This window comes from Acinonyx jubatus, chromosome B3 (assembly GCF_027475565.1).
Source record: "Acinonyx jubatus isolate Ajub_Pintada_27869175 chromosome B3, VMU_Ajub_asm_v1.0, whole genome shotgun sequence".
In the NCBI taxonomy this organism is placed as follows: Eukaryota; Metazoa; Chordata; class Mammalia; order Carnivora; family Felidae; genus Acinonyx; species Acinonyx jubatus.
The window spans coordinates 131,506,020-131,525,286 of record NC_069386.1 but is presented as its reverse complement, the minus strand read 5'-3'; the positions used below and the strand labels follow the sequence as shown (position 1 = coordinate 131,525,286).

At 42.6% G+C, this 19,267-nt stretch overlaps 1 protein-coding gene across 6 annotated transcripts in view; it reads left to right on the top strand.

Annotated features, from left to right (window-relative positions):
• TTC7B (tetratricopeptide repeat domain 7B) overlaps positions 1 to 19,267 on the top strand; it is a 253,767-nt gene that overhangs the window by 106,739 nt on the left and 127,761 nt on the right. For 5 of the 6 annotated variants that reach the window (XM_053224825.1, XM_053224828.1, XM_053224827.1 and 2 more), the window contains 3 exons: positions 1,231 to 1,309; positions 7,064 to 7,236; positions 15,186 to 15,249. In XM_053224825.1, the coding sequence (XP_053080800.1) occupies positions 1,231 to 1,309; positions 7,064 to 7,236; positions 15,186 to 15,249 (316 nt within the window). The remainder of the gene's footprint in view (positions 1 to 1,230; positions 1,310 to 7,063; positions 7,237 to 15,185; positions 15,250 to 19,267) is intronic. The other variant, XM_053224830.1, reaches the window with a different exon arrangement.

Below are 19,267 nucleotides of genomic sequence, written 5' to 3'. Positions count from 1 at the left end.
AGAAACCCCACATTCAGTTTGATTAAATACCTTTGCATGATTTAAAATGTCACCCAAGAAGAGAGGCAAATACCTAGAGCATCTGTCCCAGCCGGCAGGGGCTGGCTGACAGGTTTGTACCGGCTGACCCGTTCTGCGGCTTTTTGGAAAGATGAGATGTGTCCTAATGAGCAAGTTATAAATATCACCGAGTTATGTCATAGGTGGTGGCAGCACTCAATGTAAATGGGAAGTGTTCCCAGCTGAGCAGGGCAGGCGCAGCTTTCAGGGAGGACAACGGGCAGGGGCCTGGACATCTGCACCAGGATGTCACTAAACAATGATTTGTCCGTTTGTCTTGGGAGGTGTGGGGCTGGGAGGGGAGATGTGTTCTGAGCAGAGTCAGGCAGCTCCGGGTTCCAGTCCTCATGCATTTGCTCTGGGAAGGGCCTTTGACCATTTGCTTTTTCTTGTTGGTGCAGGGTTGGGGGGAGGAAGGCCAGTTTGATGGGTTTTGGGGACAGTGATTTCTGTCCTCAAAGATGCAGAGTGATTGCTTGGTGGAACCCCACCGTTTTCATACCTGTTACCTTTGTCTTGCCCATAAAAATCGCAAGTAACAGGAAGCCTTTACCCACAGTGCATTCAGTGCTGACATTTCTGTACCCTGTTGCCACCCACCTTTTAAGTGAAAAGATAGATTTCAGCACCAATCAATAGAGCAGGAAAACTACAGAGCCATTGTAAGGTTGAGGAGGAGAGACTCTTGCAAGATATCTTACATTTTCTTCCTCCCTTCCTCCTTCTTTCCTTTCCTTTCCTTTCCTTTCCTTTCCTTTCCTTTCCTTTCCTTTCCTTTCCTTTCCTTTCCTTTCCTTTCCTTTCCTTTCCCTTCCCCTTCCCCTTCCCCTTCCCCTCCCCTCCCCTCCCCTTCCTTTCCTTTCCTTTCCTTCCCCCTCCCTCCCTCCCTCCCTCCTTCCCTTCCTTCCTTTCTTCCTTCTATACCTTAGAACTGATTTTCACATTTTTTTTTTCTTGAGGAAATCTGACTGTGGAAGTGCAAAAGACCACCAATCCCAGGCCAAATTTTTCAGAGTTGAACAAAGATGGATGGACATGTGCAGAATAATTGTTTGCTGAAAATCTAGCCAACAGCTTTTATGTAGACAAAATGCATTGAAATATGTGTATAAAATATTTAATATTAACGCGCGCCAGATGGAAACCCTGTCAAATTCTGTGTGCACACAGGAACTTGACAAGAGGAGTCGGGAGATTTAGAGAGATCCTCAGAGCAGTAGAAACAAGAACAACTCAAAACCTGCGAATGGTGAGTGTGATGGATAACTTGATTGAGGCCAGAAGGGCACTTCAGGTGTTCTCACTCCTCGCCTCCCTTCCCCTCCCTCTGCCCCTCTGTCATAGATATATGAGCTTTATGAGATCTAATTTCCACACTATACATCTCACCCATTTAAAGTCACTGGTTTGTAGTATGCTCGCAAGATTGCTCAGCCGTCACTACTATTTAATTCCAGAACATTCTCATCCCCAAAGAGAAACCCCATACCTATCAGTAGTCAATCCCCACGCTCCCCTTTTCCCCTGGCCTCCGGCAGCCACTAATTTCTTTTTGGCTTTTATGGATCTGACTGTTTTGGACACTTCAGATAAACAGGGTGATATGTACCATGTGGTCTTTTTATGACTGGCCTCCTTAGCATACTTCTTTCAGGGTTCACCCAAGTTGTAGCACAGATCAGCACTTCACTCCTTTTTGTGACCAAATACTATCCCACCGCATGGATAGAACACATCTCATGTATCTGTTCATCAGATGGACATTTGGATTGTTTCCAGGAGTTGGTGACTATGAACGATGCCGCAGTGGACATTCTCATGCGACTTTTTGGGTGGAAATATACATTCTTGTACCTAGGACTGGAATCTCTGGATCGTATGGTAGCTCTACATTTGTTTGTTTGTTTGTTTAACTCATTAATGATTTAATTTACATCCAAGTTAGTTAGCATACAGTGCAGTAATGATTTCAGGAGTAGAAACCAGTGATTCATCCCCTACATATAACACCCAGTGCCCATTCCAAGTGTCCTCCCCACTAACCCCTTGTCCATTTAGCCATCCCTCCACCCACCACCCCTCCAGCAACCCTCAGTTTGTTCTCTATATTTAAGAGCCTCTTACGTTTTGTCCCCCTGCCTGTTTTTATGTTATTTTTGTTTCCCTATCCTCTGTTCATCTGTTTTGTCTCTTAAATTCCACATATGAGTGAAGTCATATGGTATTTGTCTTTCTCTGACTAATTTCACTTAGCGTAATACCCTCTGGTTCTACCCACATTGTTGCAAATGTCAAGAGTTCATTCTTTTTTGATTGTCGAGTAATATGGTAACCCTATGTTTAACATTTGGAGGAACTGCCAGATGATTCTCCAAAGTGGCTGCACCATTTTACATTCCCCCGAAAGTTACGAGGCCTCCAATTTCTCCATATTCCCTCACAGCACTTGCTGTTGTCTTTTTAGTTGTTGCCATCCCAGTACATGTGACGTGCTGTCTCATTGTGGTTTTAATTTACATTTCCCTGATGGTTGATGATGTTGAGCATCTTTTTATGTATTTATTGTCAGTGCTAGCTCTTGAAACCTAAGGAATGCATCCCATAAGGCAGGGGCCACGTAAGCCCTCCCAGATGCCAGTGTAGCAAAGGAGTCGGTTGTCTGCTAATGATTTCACACCAAAACCTAACCAGAGCAAAAGCAGATTAGATCCTGAAGAGTACTTAGTTGTTTGATTAGTTATATTGACTCTAAAACTCAGAGGAGAAATATAAAAGCTGGTTCCATAAACCAAGCTGTTGATCGCTGTTTGGCTCTCTTGTTGACTTAAGTTCTCCCTCTTCCTTTTACTCCTTACACTTTCCCTGCTGGGGGAACTTATTGATGGTACCTCCATAGCTTGGCCTGCAGAGCCATAGCCAAGGGGTGTCTGGGTGAAGGTCTGGAGCTTACCAGAAGCTAAGCAAATATCACATACAACCCCGCACGAGATTCCACTTTCCTTTGTCTTGTTACCACGCCACTGTCCTCCTCACATCATGGCCCCTTTTCGTGCCATGGTAGAGTTTCACTTGGGCAAGGCCAAGAGACTCCTGTTGTGGGAACAGAGGCTGAATCTTCTTTTTGGTGTCTTCAGGGTTTTAAGATGCGCAACTGTCATGGGGCCAGGTGGCTAAGCCAGAGGCTTTCCTGGAATTAGTGGGCATGAGGGAAGATGGGTGACTTTACACCCCCCACCCCCTATCCCCCACCAAGACTTCACCTGGTCTGTGAGATTTATTTATATATTGATGGGATTTTTAGGTGCCTTAAGAAGTTCAAACTAGACATTTTGATTTGTAGAGTTCTTTAAGGGAAAACAAAACAAAACAAAACCCTGAAAAAGTATAGATAAAAATTAGTGCCAAATGTCTTTTCTCTCAGATTGACCTCCTCCCAACATTTCATAACACTCCTTGCCTGGTCAGCACGAACAGGTTCTTTTAAGATTTGGAAGCACAATTAAAGTAACTGATTATAGTGGCAAGTGTTCTTATAATTGTTTTAAGAGCTGATTAAAAATCCAGTCTTTCAAGATTGCTTAAATATGATGCATTTGTTCATATTGTTGACTCAAAAGCATATATATTTTATTAAGGAGATTAATGGTTTTCCCCCACTAGAAGATGCGAGTGCATTGAGTGCACTGTGGGGATCTGCCTGCTGTTTACTTCAACATTATTTTTCACTGAATTAGAGAATATCTTCCACCATTGCCTAAGGTTTGTGGTATTGAAATCAATGTACTTTAACTTATAAAAATCCTATGAGGTGGGATTCTGAATAAAGATATGTCAGGAAGGTAGAGAAGTTTTTTCAATTAGTTTTCCTCTTTTTTCTGAGAAGTACCGTGAAGAGGCTCCTAAAGAAGTCTGGATAGACTGGAGTTGCCCCTGGGCATTTTCAGCTGCTAACTGGTTGGTGCTGACGTGAGAGGAGTCACTTCCTGTCTGTGTTGGACTTGAGGCGCGAGTAGTCCTGTGGTCTTGGTTGATGAGGCTCACGTAACCTAGGTTGAACTGCTTCCAATTCCTTGAGGGCTGAACCAAAGGTGTGCATCAGAATTATGTGAGCAACATTTTTGAACAAGTACACATCCCTAATCCTGACCGCAGAGATGTCAACTGAGTAGGTTTGGGGCAGGACCCGAGAATTTTATTTTCTCATTTCCACAAGGGATTCTTTGCCTTCCCCAGCTGAGAAGCACTTGGTGCTTGGTGGGCTTATTCACTGGTATCTTGGTCTGGACTAGACATCAGAAAGCTTGTCCAGTTAATACCGCTCATAACCATAGGATTCCTCAAGGATCAGCTGATCATTGCAAATTTATGACACACTTAGGAGATGGAAACGTTGCTTTGTAAGCTCTATGGGGTGAGACCATAGCTGAGGGCTTAACAGTACATTTACAGCAACCCCACTGTTAGGGAAACACTCCAAGGAACTAAAAGCAGGTGTTCAAACAAAAACTTGAACGTTAATGTTCGTAGCAGCACTATTTATGATTGCCAAAAGATGGAAGCGATCCAAATGTCTATCCGCTGACGATTAGATAAACAGAATGTGGTATGTCCACACAACGGAGTATTATTCAGCCACAAAAAGAGTGAAGACTGACCCAGGCTACAACATAAGTGAGCCTTGGAAACATTACGCTGAGTGAAAAAGCCAGATACAAAAAGGCCACAAATTGTGTGATTCCATTTTTATGAAATGTCCCAAACAGGCAAATCTACAGAGACAAAAAGCAGATTAGTTGTTCCCAGGGTCTGGAAGGGGGGCATGTAGTGACTACTATAAGGGTACAGGCTTTCCTTTTGGGGTGATATTCTGGAACCAGATAGAGGTGATGATTGTATAGCACTGAAGGTACTAAGTGCCATTGGATTATACACCAAAATGGTTAAAATAGTAAATTTTATGTTATGCGAATTTTACCACAATTTAAAAAATATATACAAAACGGATTTACATAATGGATTTACAAAACGGATTTGTACATAAAAACCTGACTTGCTTCTGGCTCCCTTCCTCTCCTTTCTTTCCTTCTGACTTTGATAGCTACCAATAATTTGTTAACTTTTCAACTGCAAGCAAATGAAACCTGAGTATAAAAAAGTAGAAGGTCTGATTGACATTGGTAATGTTGCTGGTAATTTCTCATATTTAATCTCCTGTTCTGAAAACTTCATGTGGGCTCTCAGTGCCCACAACCAAACTAGTCGGTAGTGCAGTGGTGAAATGACACCCTTAAAATATGCAATCACATCAAAACCTTATTTTCAAAGTCTCTCTGGAAGGTTAATACCCTGAGGTAAAGTGAGATCTCGCATGAGCTGTCTAGTAGTGGACAAGCAAACTGTTTTTAGGACAGAGATTTTTATAACTTCAGAATCCCTCCATGGCAGGTATACCCAGAAAATGAAGTTCCTCGTTCATTTTTTCTCCTTTGACGTTTTTTTTCCCCCTCAGCTATAGCGAGTGGAGGTTATTTCTGCCAGTTGATGCTTCCAGCAGAAGTCATTAACGTATATGACTGCAATGAGATGGAAATGAAACTATAATGGAAGGTTTAAGAAAACAGTTCGGGAGCTGTTCAGGTCCTGAAAATTGTGTGCTTATGAGATCTTTACAGATGGCTCAGTTGGGGATGATAGGAATGCATTTAATTTCACATTTTTGTAGACATTTAAAGCCAGCGGGTCTTACTTGGGAATAATTAAGAAAATTTGCCTTTACCCAGTGGTCATCAGAAACCACTAAGCTAGTGATTTGGTTGCTTTTAAGTTTCCTTGTGGTGTTTTAGGAGATTTCATGTGGATGAAAAGCTAGCAGAGTTCTCTCCTGGAACATATTTATTAAAAAAAAAAAAAAAAGTCTTGCCCTCAGGGAAGATCAGCATTCTCTGCGTGTTCCAAAGAATGCTAAAACCTTGTGGGAAAACCTAATGGTTGAAGTTTTATTTTGCCACCTTTGGCTGATCATGGGGTAGCCTGGACCACCCTCAGGTGCAGTGCTTCTGTTTTCAGAGAGATTTTGTGGGTTTGTTTGTTTGTGTGTTTGTTTTTACTTCTCCTCTCCTTTATCTCTGGAACATTATGAGGTAAATGAACTGATACGCATCAGCCAGCGAACTATTTCTTAGTAGATGCCACACACACCCTCTTCCCATTCATCCTACGTGGTACTGTTCTATATGTTCCATGACAGAGGGCTTGGAAAGCATAGTAAATCTGTTTCTAACTCAGGATGACAAGACCCAGATATGTCTGGGTTTTCACAGTGAGAAAAGAGATACCTATCCAGCTTTGAAAAGAGGTCTCTCTTGATCAGCAGCCATGCTCCCCACCTTGCTTTCTCTGTTGCACAAGGTCAGCAGGAGCCTTTGGGCCGCAAGCCCCAGGGTGCGCCCGGAACGAGGTGCCCAGGTGCTGAGTCCCAGGATGGGGCCACCATGGGACTGGCCTGTGGCACTTCAAAGAGGGAAGGCATTCTAAAAATCTTCCCTGATTGTCATCTTACCATCAACGAAGAGATTTTTTTTTTATTTTTTCAGGAATAACATCATCTAGGTTGATGCCAAGTTTGGGTTTCAGCAGGGATCTGTTGGGAGGTGATGAAAATATTTGCAATTCACCTGTTACAAGAGCTTTTGGGAGAGAGCTTAACTCAAAGTTTCAGTTGCTTTAGGCATAAAACACGTTTAGCGTTTCAGAGGCAGGGTGGCATTCAAAGGGCATGAACTTGTGTTTCAAAAAGGTTCAACTATCTTGCTGTATTGTATTTTATTTTTTGTCACCAACTGATATAATTTTCATCAGAGAAGTAAAAAATTTTTAATCATGAGTCTTGGAATTGTGCCTAGCACAAAATGATGACTGAAAAATATTTATTGAATGAGTGAACGAGTGAATGAATGATACAAAATTGATTCATAGCTATGCCTTTCCTCCTTTGTGTTTCCAGACAATAGCCAGGCAGTTGGCGGAGATCTTGTTGCGGGGTATGTGTGAACAGAGCTACTGGAACCCCCTGGAGGATCCACCCTGCCAGTCACCTCTGGACGATCCTCTCCGGAAAGGAGCAAACACCAAAACCTACACCCTGCCTCGGAAAGCCCGCGTCTACTCAGGAGAGAAGTATGGCAGTTGATGTCCTCATTTGTAGGTTAGGGGATTGGGGGAAAACTCAAGGATGAGTAGAAGTTCAAGGGCAGATTCTTCTCTGAGAAGAGAACCAGACAAGTCTCATTTGCCAATTTAATAGATATACCTCATTATTTTTCATAACTTCTGCAAATATCTGTGCACCAGTGGGGCATTTTAAGTAGGAAAATTCTCTCATTTCGGTGGTTGGCCACCGTTTTCAGCCATCACTGTTGGTCTTTGGGATTCTCATTCTATTTATTGTAAGAAACCTAGCATTATCCAGCAATTAGCGACAAATCTGTTTGTAAGCCAGAGTTAACCTTCTTTTCTTTTCTTCAGCAATTCCTTGATCTTTTTGTTTAAAAATTTGTTTTAGGGGTGCCCAGGTGGCTCAGTTGGTTAAGCATCCGAACTTCGGCTGAGGTCGTGATCTCACCATTTGTGAGTTCAAGCCCTGCGTTGGGCTCTCTGCTCTCAGCACAGAGCCCACTTCAGATCCTCTGTCCCCCCCACCCCTCTGCCCATCTCTCACGCACTCTCTCCCTCTCTCAAAAATAAGAATAAAAATAAACATTAAAAAAATGAATAAAAATTTGTTTTAAACTGAATTATCTATAAGAAGAAGGAGAATTAAATAATTTGTAAGTGATTGGAAGATGATGTCATTTTTAGATACTCTTAATTTTTTTAAGTTTTAAATCTGGGACTTAACCACCTTTGAGGAAGGTGGGCTAGGGAACCACTGCAGTCTCCGTGTGGGCCCTCCCCATTTGGGGGAGGGGGACGTGGCAGGGAGAGACCATGAAGAGGGCCAGGAGACAGGGACAGTTGTTGACTCACTCTTGATTCCTCCCCTTAGAGCCTCACCTTCCCATCTTTGCCTGTCCCTGCGAGGACAAGGCATGATGGCTTTTCAGAATCTCTCCATGAGGGAAAGGTGGCGTGTATGAATGCATATGGAAGCCTCCTCGGTTGTTAATCAAATCGGGAAAATGGCAGAGAGAGTGCAGGCTGCTGTATTGCTAGATACTACATGTGTGACTTCTGAAAATGATTGTCGCATTTTCAAAGGGGACAGCATTTCTCCAGGCAGCCTCTCTTAATCCTCTTATGTTGACCCTGGCTTTTCTCTCCCTCATCATCTTCCTGTTCAGACTGTATTTCTTGTATGGATTCAGAGTGAGCATATTCTTAACTTTTTCCCTAGGCTTATTTTAATTTGTGTTTAATCCCCTTTTAATTTAATCCCCCCTTTTTATGGCCTCGTTGAATCATGGGTTTGCTTAATTCATGGCCTGTGTTCACTCCTTAGTCCTTATCTGGATTCACAGAACATCTGTCCTAACAATTCCCAAACTCTCACTTTAAAAATGCTGACTCCTCATTATGAACTATTTAGAAGCAGGTTTGGGGTTCATTTTTAAAGTGAAACTTACATCCTAAAAATAGACCTGGGATGTTTGTGTGTGTTTGTGTGTGTGCTTTCTATGTTTCTTAATTGACAGGTATATAAGATGCCAGGTATATTGAGAAACTCAGCTCTTACTCCCTCCCCTGATCAAGCTGGACACATAGATAGAGCTCTCTGTCTCTTTGGGTGTTATTCCAACGTGGCCTCACCTCTTGAAGGCAAAAAAGCTCATAGAGCCAGCCACTTCTCCTTTATTTTGTGAACCACTCAGACTTTGTCACTGTTCTGACGTCAACTTCCCCATCTGTCCAAGGAGAATTATGGAGGCAACATGCAGATCTAGAAAATGCAATTACTGGTTCATCAGAGGATTCCCATACCAGGGCTGATTGCTAAGTCACAATTTCATTTTGCACAGATACAGTCAGTTGGGTTTTTTTTAAACCGTTTTGTTGAGATATGATTCACATACTTTACAGTTTACTCATTTAAAGTATTTAGTTCAGTGGCTTTTAATATGGTCATATAATTGTGCTTCCATCACTATAATCAACTTTAGAACATTTTCATTACCCCAAAAATAAACTCAGTACCTCTTAGCTGCTGTCACCCCCATCCCCCAGTTCCTTGCATTTTCATATAAATTTTAGGATCAGTTTTTGTCCATTTCTGGGGGAAAAAAAAAGGCAGCTAGGATTTTGATAGGAATTACATTGAACCCATAGATCAATTTGAGGAGTGTTGCCACCTTAACAATATTAAGTCTTCTGATCCATGAACATGGGATGTCTTTTCATTTATTTAGGTTTTGTTTGATTTCTTTCAGCAGTGATTTGTTATTTTTAGGGTTAAAGTTTTACACTTATTTTGTGAAACTTATTGTGTGTGCTATTCTTTTGGATGATATCATAGGTGGAATTGTTTTCTTCATTTCGTCTTTGGTTTGTTCATTACAAATATATAGAATACAATTGATTTTCTATATCGATCTTTTATACTGCAATCTTGCCGAACTAGTTCATTAGTTCAAATAGTTTTTTAGATTCCTTAGTATTTTCCACATACCAGATCATGTCATCTGCAAATAGAAGTAATTTATGTCTAACTTTCCAACTTAGATGACTTTTATTTCATTTTCTTCCCTAATAGCCTTGGCTAGAACCTCTGGTATAACGTTGAATAGAAGTGGCAAGAGCGGCAGACATCCTTGTCTTATTCCTGATTTTACGAGGGAAAAGCATCTAGTCTTTCACCATTAAGTGTGAGGTTAGCTGTGGGTTTTCATATATACCTTTTATTAGGTTGAGAAAGATCCCTTCTATCACTAGTTTGTTGAGTAATTTTTTTATGAAAGGGTATTTAATTTTGTCAAATGTTTTTTCTACATCTATCAAAATGATCATGTACATTTTTTCTTTATTGATGTAATGTATTACATTAATTCATTTTCACATGCTAAGCCAGACTTCATCAGATTTCATTGATCTTTTCAAAGAACCAGCTTTTAGTTTTGTTCCTTTTTTTTAATTGTGTCTCTGTTCACTATTTCATTAATTTCCACACAGTCCTTATTCCTTCAGTCATTACTGTCGTTTTTTAGCTTTCTAGTTTTGTGTGTTCCCAGGGATATTCCTGGTTTATTAGTAAACAGAGAAAGCCTGTTGGGATTACACGTGTGTTGGCGCTTCCTAATCACCAGGACTATCTGATTGGTCAACCCTGTGGCGAGAAGGGCATTACCGCCAATTCATTTGTGGTAGTTGGGAGGTGAAAAAGGAGATCCACAGATAATGATTAAACCCCATCTTGGCCAATAGTCCCAAATGCTTCCCCCTTCTCAGTCTCTTATGAGAAATATGAGCACAGAGCAGACTTTAGGAGGCACAGAGCCTTCTAGCTCCAGCAAATCGCAAGAACCCTTCAGAATAGTTGGTCATAATGGAAAAGTGAGCTCTGTCAGAAAACTCCACTCCTTGTCAACGTGGCCTGCATGTGAAGTGGAAACAGGATGCTCATTCTCTCCCCATCTTGAATTTTGAAAGGAAAGCAGATATTGACAATCCTAGATAGAAAAGAGGGGAGGGAACACATGCTATTGGCCTCTTTACTTCCTTCCTTCTAGGTCTTTCCATGTGGAATTTTTTTTTTATCTTTGCTTATTTATTTTTTAAGTAAGCTTTTTACTGATACATGACACACATTGAGAGAAATAAACCAGAAGTATAAAACTTGATGACTTTTTACCAAGTTCCCTATCCAAGGGAAACCATCCTGAGTTCTGTCCCAATAATTAGTTTGGCCCATTTTTTTAAATTTATGTAAACGGAATAATACATGAAGAACTCTTCTGTTTAACTTCTTCTAACATTATGTTTGAGAGATTCACCCATATTTTTGCATGCAGTTGGAGTCTGTTTTCATTATTGCACAGTATTCCATAGGTATTCTAATATATTGATCCGTTCTGCTCATGATGTGTGTTGGAGTTGTTTCTCAGTTGGGGCTGGTTCCATCTCATCCAGGCCTTGGCCCAAATAGCTTAACTGTTATCTTCTCAGAAAGGATTCCCAGTCACTGTATATAACTGTCCTTTCCAAGCATATTCTATCGCATTAGCTCCTTTATTTTTCATCATAGCACTCAAAATATCTGATTTTTTTTGGTTCATGTGTTTATCTGACTCCTCCTTCTAGAACGTGCTGCAATGAACATTCTTACATATGTTCCTTTAGTGTACACATGTCAGGTATATCTTCCTTCTATTGTATTCCTCCTTGTAAAGAACACTTGAGGTGGCTTAGATCATTAAATGCATATTCGACTTCGTGATTTATGCAAAGTAAGGAGGGAGATTAAAAACTACTTTTGTGCCAGAAAGTGGTTGATGAGAACATTTATTGAAAGCCTGGAGCCAGATGTGCCGAACTCCTTTGTAGGCCCAGGAGGAGAGAGTGACTATCATGGAGTTCTAAATATAGGTCTGAACCTCCCAGAGCCAGTGCACACGCTTTGGGTAAAGATGAGGACACTGTTTAAAGTGTGAAGATGGGGGGCTTGAAGGGTCAGGAGAACCATCTGATGGCAGAACTAAGCCGTGTGAGCAAACCCCTGTGCCCCCGGTTACTGCCCTGGGCTCACCTCTAGTGTACATGGCCCAGCTTCCAGTCATGGTGGAGGGCCTGTCTTCTCATCAGGAATGCAGAAGGCCTCGTCCAAGGCCATATGCTTTGTGGGACTCACCCAGTCCACTCCAGAGTATAGCTCAGGGGACTTGACCCAAACGAAGGACCCTTCTTTCTTTGACATGAGGGGATGTTGACCTGTATGGAATTGTGTGCCTGGTTGATCCTCACATCAGGCTAGCTGATCCCTCGTAATCAGCAGGTACTCTTAATGATTAGTTTTTCTTTCTTGGAATCCTTGTCCTTCCAAACCTGGGACTGATGTGTTTTCTGTCTCAGCATCTTTAACAGTGTGACTTGGGGATGGGGTGGGGCTGCAGCCTTGTTGGCTTTGATTCTTTAGCTCTTCTCCACTGGCTGTGGTTCAGAGGCTGTATTTGTCCAGAGATTCCCTAGTAGTATCACAATCAGGCAAGACATAGTCAAAATAAAAGGCACCATTGCTGGGCCTTGGAGTTGATGTCGTCATTACTTACACATAACTTTCTTACAGGTTGGAGGTGCTCAGGGCCATCTTTGTACCTAAATAGGGTCTGCTTTGACTCCCAGATGGTGCCGTGGACTTCCAGACATCTGACTCGTCATTAGTTGTGTAATGGCTAAAGATGACAGAAAGATGAACGGCAGTTGGATAAAATTCGATTGATTTCTTTTGTATGATGGTTTATACCACATACAGTGACATTTTTCACCTATCTGGGAAAATTTTAAGAAAGGGCTGTTATCTGGGAACCTCAGCAAGGTCATGATCACTGTTTGTAAGTGAAGCTTCTTGTCCTTGTTTCTTTTGTGTAGAGTCAGACAGTGAGTTGGTAAATTTCATCCAAAGTCAGAAAAAGAGTGGCTTGCCTGCAGGTCAGCCCGTGAGTTAGTAATGTGGCTGGGCTTTCAGTGCAGTCCTTCCATCTTACCCGGCAGCACTGTGCTTCTACCCCCTCCGCTGGCCACCAGTCTGTCCCCCAGGAGCTTGTCCTCACCCCCCACGGGCCCTGTTTTCTCTCTGCTCCTTTTAATCCTGCACCGTACCCTTTAGTCAATGTCCTGTGGGTCTAGAGCCCCAGCTTTCCCACTCCACAAGGCTGAGACCCAAGCACCCTGGGACCTCCCCTGAGGCTCTTGGTCCCCACCAGGAGACTGTCACAATTCCGACATCTACCCTGAGCTCCACATCAGGTTCAACAGAGAAGAAGGGAGGAATGGACAGAAATGGGTCTAGAGAATCCATAAGTATTGGAAGGGGTGCATTCTGATATATAGTTTTTCAACCTGTCCCTTAAAACTACCTTCCTCCTTCTCTCACCCCCCACTTCCTCCTGCCAGCCCTGAGAGCTTTGCAGTGCTCCGGAGTACCCATCTCGCCTGCCTCGAAAGGAAGGGTAGAGGAAGTGGAATTAGAATCAGTTAATGTGTTACTTGTTAGCAGCTCTGGTAAAAATAACACAACTTAGCATTTAAGCAGGCTGGATGGCTCAAATGGAATTTAGGGATTATCCATGGACTGAATGGGCTGGTGTTAAGTCACAATTAGCATGGGCTCTCTCTTCTTTTCAATTAGTCTGGACAATGCAGAACTGGCTAGCCATGAGAAAAAAGGTTAATGCTACTGCTTTATTTGTAAGGTCCCAGTTGTATGTAAGCTGGAGCCAGAATATCAGGAAATGATTGCTGGGTGGACACACACACACACACACACACACACACACACATGAACACTCTTCATTCAAATTCTGTAGGCTCTATTTCTGAATTTAAGGAGAAAGAAGAGTTCCATCTCTGAAAAACCCAGCTCACCTCAAGCTACCTCCTTTAGGAAATTCACTGCAAATCCCAGAATCTTGCTCATCATTTACAGGCCAGCCTTTTCGTAAAATTTTAGCCCACAAGAGCAACGGGAACCATCCACAGGTGGTTTCCTTACCTCTAGGGACGTCAGAGTTGTAAAAAGAGAACCAGGCCCTGTGCTTTTTCTGTCTTGCTCTTCACGGTCCTTTGTCGCCATACAAAAGTTGCCAGCGCTTCAGAGAAAACAAGGATCTATAATGATGTGGAAGACATTTTTTTCACCATTTTGGTGGGAGAGTCATCCCATCTCTGAAATGATTGTGATGTTATCACTGGGAAGATTTATTCTTTTGTAATCGTCTCCAAAACGTCCAGGAGATTTGTTTTGTTTTGTTTTGTTTTGGGGGGGGGTTGTTTGTTTAAAAAATTTTTTTTATGCTTTATTTATTTTTGAGAGAGAGAGAGAGAGAAACAGAGCACAAGTGGGGGCGGGGCAGAAAGAGAGAGAGAGACAGACAGACAGACAGACAGACAGAATCCAAAGCAGGCTCCAGGTTCCGAGCTGTCAGCACAGAGCCTGACACAAGTCTCGAACTCACAAACTGTGAGATCATGACCTGAGCCAAAGTCGGACGCTTAACCGACTGAGCCACCCAGGGGCCCCTTGTTTGTGTGTTTTTAACCAAGTTCATTTTTATTGCACTCCCCTTCCTTTCCGTGAAACAGTCGAGTTTGGCTCAGTTGGTGATAACACTTCCAATTCTACTCAAAGGATTCTAGAGCTTTTAGAACAGAGGGAAAAAATGCTACAAGTCTTTAAAAATGCTCAAAGTGCAAGGCTATAAGCTATAAAGAATGGAGATTGGGGGTATGTTTGGGTTTTTTTGTTCTCTAATCTCGAGGAGCAACATTGAGCTTAAAAGCTTTTTCTTTCAATCCAAGATGTTATATAGCTCAGCCAACTTCCATAAAACAGATTAATAAGACAGCTAGCTCTTGCGGGCCACCCTGTAACGAACATGTGTGTTTAACTAAGGTGGCTCGCCAAATTCTTACAGTATTCTAGAAATGATTCAAACTCTAAAATTGCTTCCAATCTCTTATTTCATCTAATGGACAATATAAGATACGGCAGTTAGCAAGAAATAGGTAAGCAGACACCTGCTTAGTAAAATGCCTATAATCGATACCCTATAATGGGTTTAAGAGAGAGCTTTATCATGGAGGTAATGTCAGTTTGTAGCAAATTTCTGCCTCTGTAATTGGCATATATGTTATTTGGGCTTTTAATGTGGTTTTTACAGCTTTACTTCACTCTGCTGCCTGCTGTTAAAATGCATAGTTAAAATATTGTTAAAACTTCCATAGATTACCATAGAAATAAGCAAATTAATTCAAGTGTCCAGATGATACTGTCCAGATGATACAGTATTTTCAAGTGTCCTGATGTACAGTATTTTTTTGTGTGGATTCTATATAAAAAATCTAAAAGCTTTTAATAATCAGTCCCGTTCATTATATTATTTTGAAAGTGCCATGTATAACATTTGATTTTCTTTACACAGCATTTTTTGTCCTCAAGAAAATACTGAAGAAGCCCTGTTGTTACTGCTGATCAGTGAATCAATGGTAAGTAGAATGTGTTTTTACATTTTTCTTTCCCCTCTTCCTACAGTCCTGTTTGTGATACGGTGACTCCATCAGTACAGTGGCTGTTTTTCTTTGGAGAAGAATACTTTCTAGAGGGGATAGCTGGGTGGGGGGAAAAACAACGGGGGTTTGAAAAGAGGGATGTTTCTTAATTCTTGGAACGGTTAGAAATGTGCCCTGTAGGTTAATGTCAGCTTGGGGAATGGGACTTCTCTGCCCTAGTAGGTAACAGGCATCTGAGTTCATTTATTTGCCCACCTGGTGAGTATTGATGGAACACTAGCACAGTTGTGTATCAGAAAACTGCGGCTAAAAAGACCATCAAAGTAACCCTAAAACGGGAAGGAAGCCCCCAGAGGGTAACCTTTTTGAGGCTTCTCAACTTGCCCGGGTGGGAGGGAGAGTTTAGGGATAAATAACTTGTGGTGTATGTGAACCTCTGGTTTTTTTTCTTTTAATTTTTAAAAATGTTTTATTTATTTTTGAGAGAGAAAGACAGAGCACAAGCAGGGGAGGGACTGAGACAGAGAGAGACAGACAGACAGACAGACAGACAGAATCTGAAGGCTCTGCCCTGTCAGCACAGAGCCTGACACAGGGCTTGAACTCATGAACCGTGAGATCGTGACCTGAGCTGAAGTCGGACGCTTCACCGACTGAGCCACCCAGGCGCCCCGAACCTCTGGTTTTTAAAGCAGGAGCCCAATGGAGCAGACTCAGCTCCTTGGACAGGTCTCCCGCCCACTCCCTGGGCATTGCAGAGTCCCTGGCCGTGAGAGCTCGCTCCTGTTACCTGCTCTGCTGTTGTGCGGGAGTTTTTGCCAGGCCATCAGATTCCTTTGAAATGTTTTCGTAATGTCTGGCCAGAATATCAAAGTTTACATCTAGTGTTTCATTACTCACCATTTATTGGGTTTCTACTCTGCATATCACTAGGCATGACCGCCTGGCTTGAAACTCTGAGAAGCAATCTGTGTTATAGTAGTTAGTACGTTAGCACCTAAATGGTGTGTGCTAAGCACCTGAGCAGAATGGCGAGGCTCCTGGAACTTGGAAGGACCTAGATGTCCTCCCACCCATTCACTCATTCTGTAGATGAGGACCAGAGCAGGCAAAACGGATGCATCCCACAGTGGTCTGTTGCTCTTTCCAGATTAGGCTGCATCCTCTCATATCTCCCTCCTCACCAGACAGGCAGGTGGAGAAGGTGGAAGAAAAGGAATCGAAACTGAAGCGAGAGAAGGTAGTTTCCTTCTTCCCCAAGTGTGCAGTTTAAATGGAGCCATGAAATGCGCTCAGCCGAAGAAGATTTAGAAATGGAACACAAGAAGAAGGCTGTATGCTGAGCGAAGGAGGGATTGGAAGAGGCTGGGATTAGTCAGGGAGGCTAGCATCCTTGCCTTAATTTCAAGCTTTGGGTTTCCTTGTTCTGTGAAATGGCCCAGAGATGTTTACAGGAGCAAGACTGCTTGAGTTACCACTGCTTTTTATTTGGAACCTCTTTGACGTCATTGGCCTTACTTCCTCTGAAGGAAACAGGTTGCCCCCTTGACTCATCTTTCCTTGACTGTCAGCTGGTAACTTAGAACGGTGTCATTTACATTCTCTACTCTGCCTTGGCACAGTCAGGGAAAGCATGTATGTGAACAGGCTGGCACTCTGTGGCATTCGGGAACTGTTTTGCGAATGAGCCGGTCTCTCCGTGCTTCGTCATGAGTTCTTTGGTGGGGGCCAGCTCGAGTTGGCCTCCTAGCTCTCGTGCCCTCCTTCTAGGCGGGGCTCTCCACAACCTAGCAATTAGTTTCATTTGGGCAGATTGGGATGGTGACATTGTAAAAGTTCTGAAAGAGTGGCGACCACACATTTTAGATTTCTTGGACAATTCTGATTGAAAATATGGTGTTCTGTGGTCAGGTTGTGTGTTCCAGTTTAGAGTCTGGAAAACACAGGCACATCTCTGAAATGCTTGCTCTAAGTGGAGATGTCTTGGGAATGATGTCTCCAACTTTTCTGCTCCTTAATTGAAATGATAGAAACTAATAATACTCAAAATTGAGATCCCTTTGAGACAGTCCGATTTGGCTCTGTGGTATTGAATTTCTGGAAACTCTCTTCAGAGGATGGTGAAATCCAATGACATCATCAGTAAATATGGAGGTCTGGGTTTCCAACCAAAATGACTGTGCTCTCCCTGTAAATTATTCCGTAATTATGTAGGTAGAAGTCTCAGTTAAGTTGCCTTTACAAGCCTTTTTTCATGTTCCTTGACTTCTTGATTTTTCAGCTGTTAGACAGAAAGTTTCATGTGCTCAATTTCAGAACCAGTTGAGAATTGCTGTGTTTTTTTTGGTATCTGAGAAAATTGTATCTTCGTTGGTTCTGACTTTAACTTAGAAAAGTCAATTTATCCATAGTCTCTCCACCTGCAAGAAAGTGTCAAATGAAGTTTCCCCAGGAGAAAGGGGTCATCAGAACTACATTTCCACAATTACCACCGACACGGTGTTCTGTGGTATTTATTATCTGTGGATGTATTGAGGTTTTAAATTTTTTTTTCAACGTTTTTATTTATTTTTGGGACAGAGAGAGACAGAGCATGAACGGGGGGGGGGGGGGGGCAGAGAGAGACGGAGACACAGAATCGGAAACAGGCTCCAGGCTCCGAGCCGTCAGCCCAGAGCCTGACACGGGGCTCGAACTCACGGACCGCGAGATCGTGACCTGGCTGAAGTCGGACGCTTAACCGACTGCGCCACCCAGGCGCCCCGGATGTATTGAGGTTTTAATCAAAAGACGTCAATAGATTTTCTCTAAGAATTAAAAAAAAAAAAAAAAGTGTGTTTGGCATAACTTGAAAATATCCCCTAAGTAGTATTTTGCTTTGTTTTGCTTTGTTTTGTTCTCTTCCAGGCATTGGTCTCAATATGGAACATTTATGGCAAGTAAATAAAATGAGACCCCTTACAGGAGGCCCTCCTATTTCCCTCAGGGTTTCTTTTCTTGGCTCAAAGACACTCCTAACAAGAAAACCTTAGAATGAAATCTTCAAAAGCAGGCTTGTATCCATAAGAGATGACTCACTTTGTAGGAAGTGGCCTGTCTTATGTATTCTTATTTGTCTTTGACATTTAAGAGCAAGGAGTTTTCGAGTGAGTAAGTACTGATGGGTGGCTAAAAGTGAGTGCCTTGGACTCACACACAGAGAAAGCATTTTGCCTCGTTTGTGAGAGAGAAGGTGTGCGCGCGGCCATCTAAATGTCAGGCAGGGAGATGATCATCAGCCGGCCTGGACGAGCGACCCTGGTATCTCAGGCACCCCTTCGCAGGAAAAACCAACGGGCCCCTTCTGTCCTCCTAGAGGTGGATAGATCTGGAGACTTCTGTTAACTAGCAGGGGGAACAAAGAGAGGCAAAATCTAACTTAGTTGATTCCGGCTCCCTATTAGGGAGAAAAAGAAAATGGTTAGAGTAGGTAGCGTCCCTGTTACATGGGATATGTGTGGAGAATCTGTAGAGAAATTAAATTTCGGAAGTAACGGAAACAAGTTGTCGTAAAGAGCATTTGATTTCTAGATAGATGAGATTAATAAGTTTGAATGTGCCTGCTGTATTTCTGTGCCAAGCAGCGGCGATGGAAAATAGGCAAGGTGATCTCTTGAGTCCTCGGTAATAGCTTTTAAGACAAAAATCTGTTGGCTTCTTGGTTTCTCTGATACAGCTGTTTTGTGCTTCCCTAAACAAGATTGCATTAGTCTTTGTAGTCTGTTCCAGGGAAGGTGCCATATAGGGATTTGAATGTTGCTTTAGTGACACAGGGAAAGGACCGCACGTCTTCGCAGGACTGACAGACACAACGTAATGGCACCCTTTGATGATAGGAACATGGGACTGGGGACTTCCCCCCTGCTCTTTAATGTAGAGCAGAAGCAGGACCTACAGGCAAGGCACAGCAGGGCCGTACCTGATGGGTCATTCTGCTGCCCCCGAGCACTGGCTG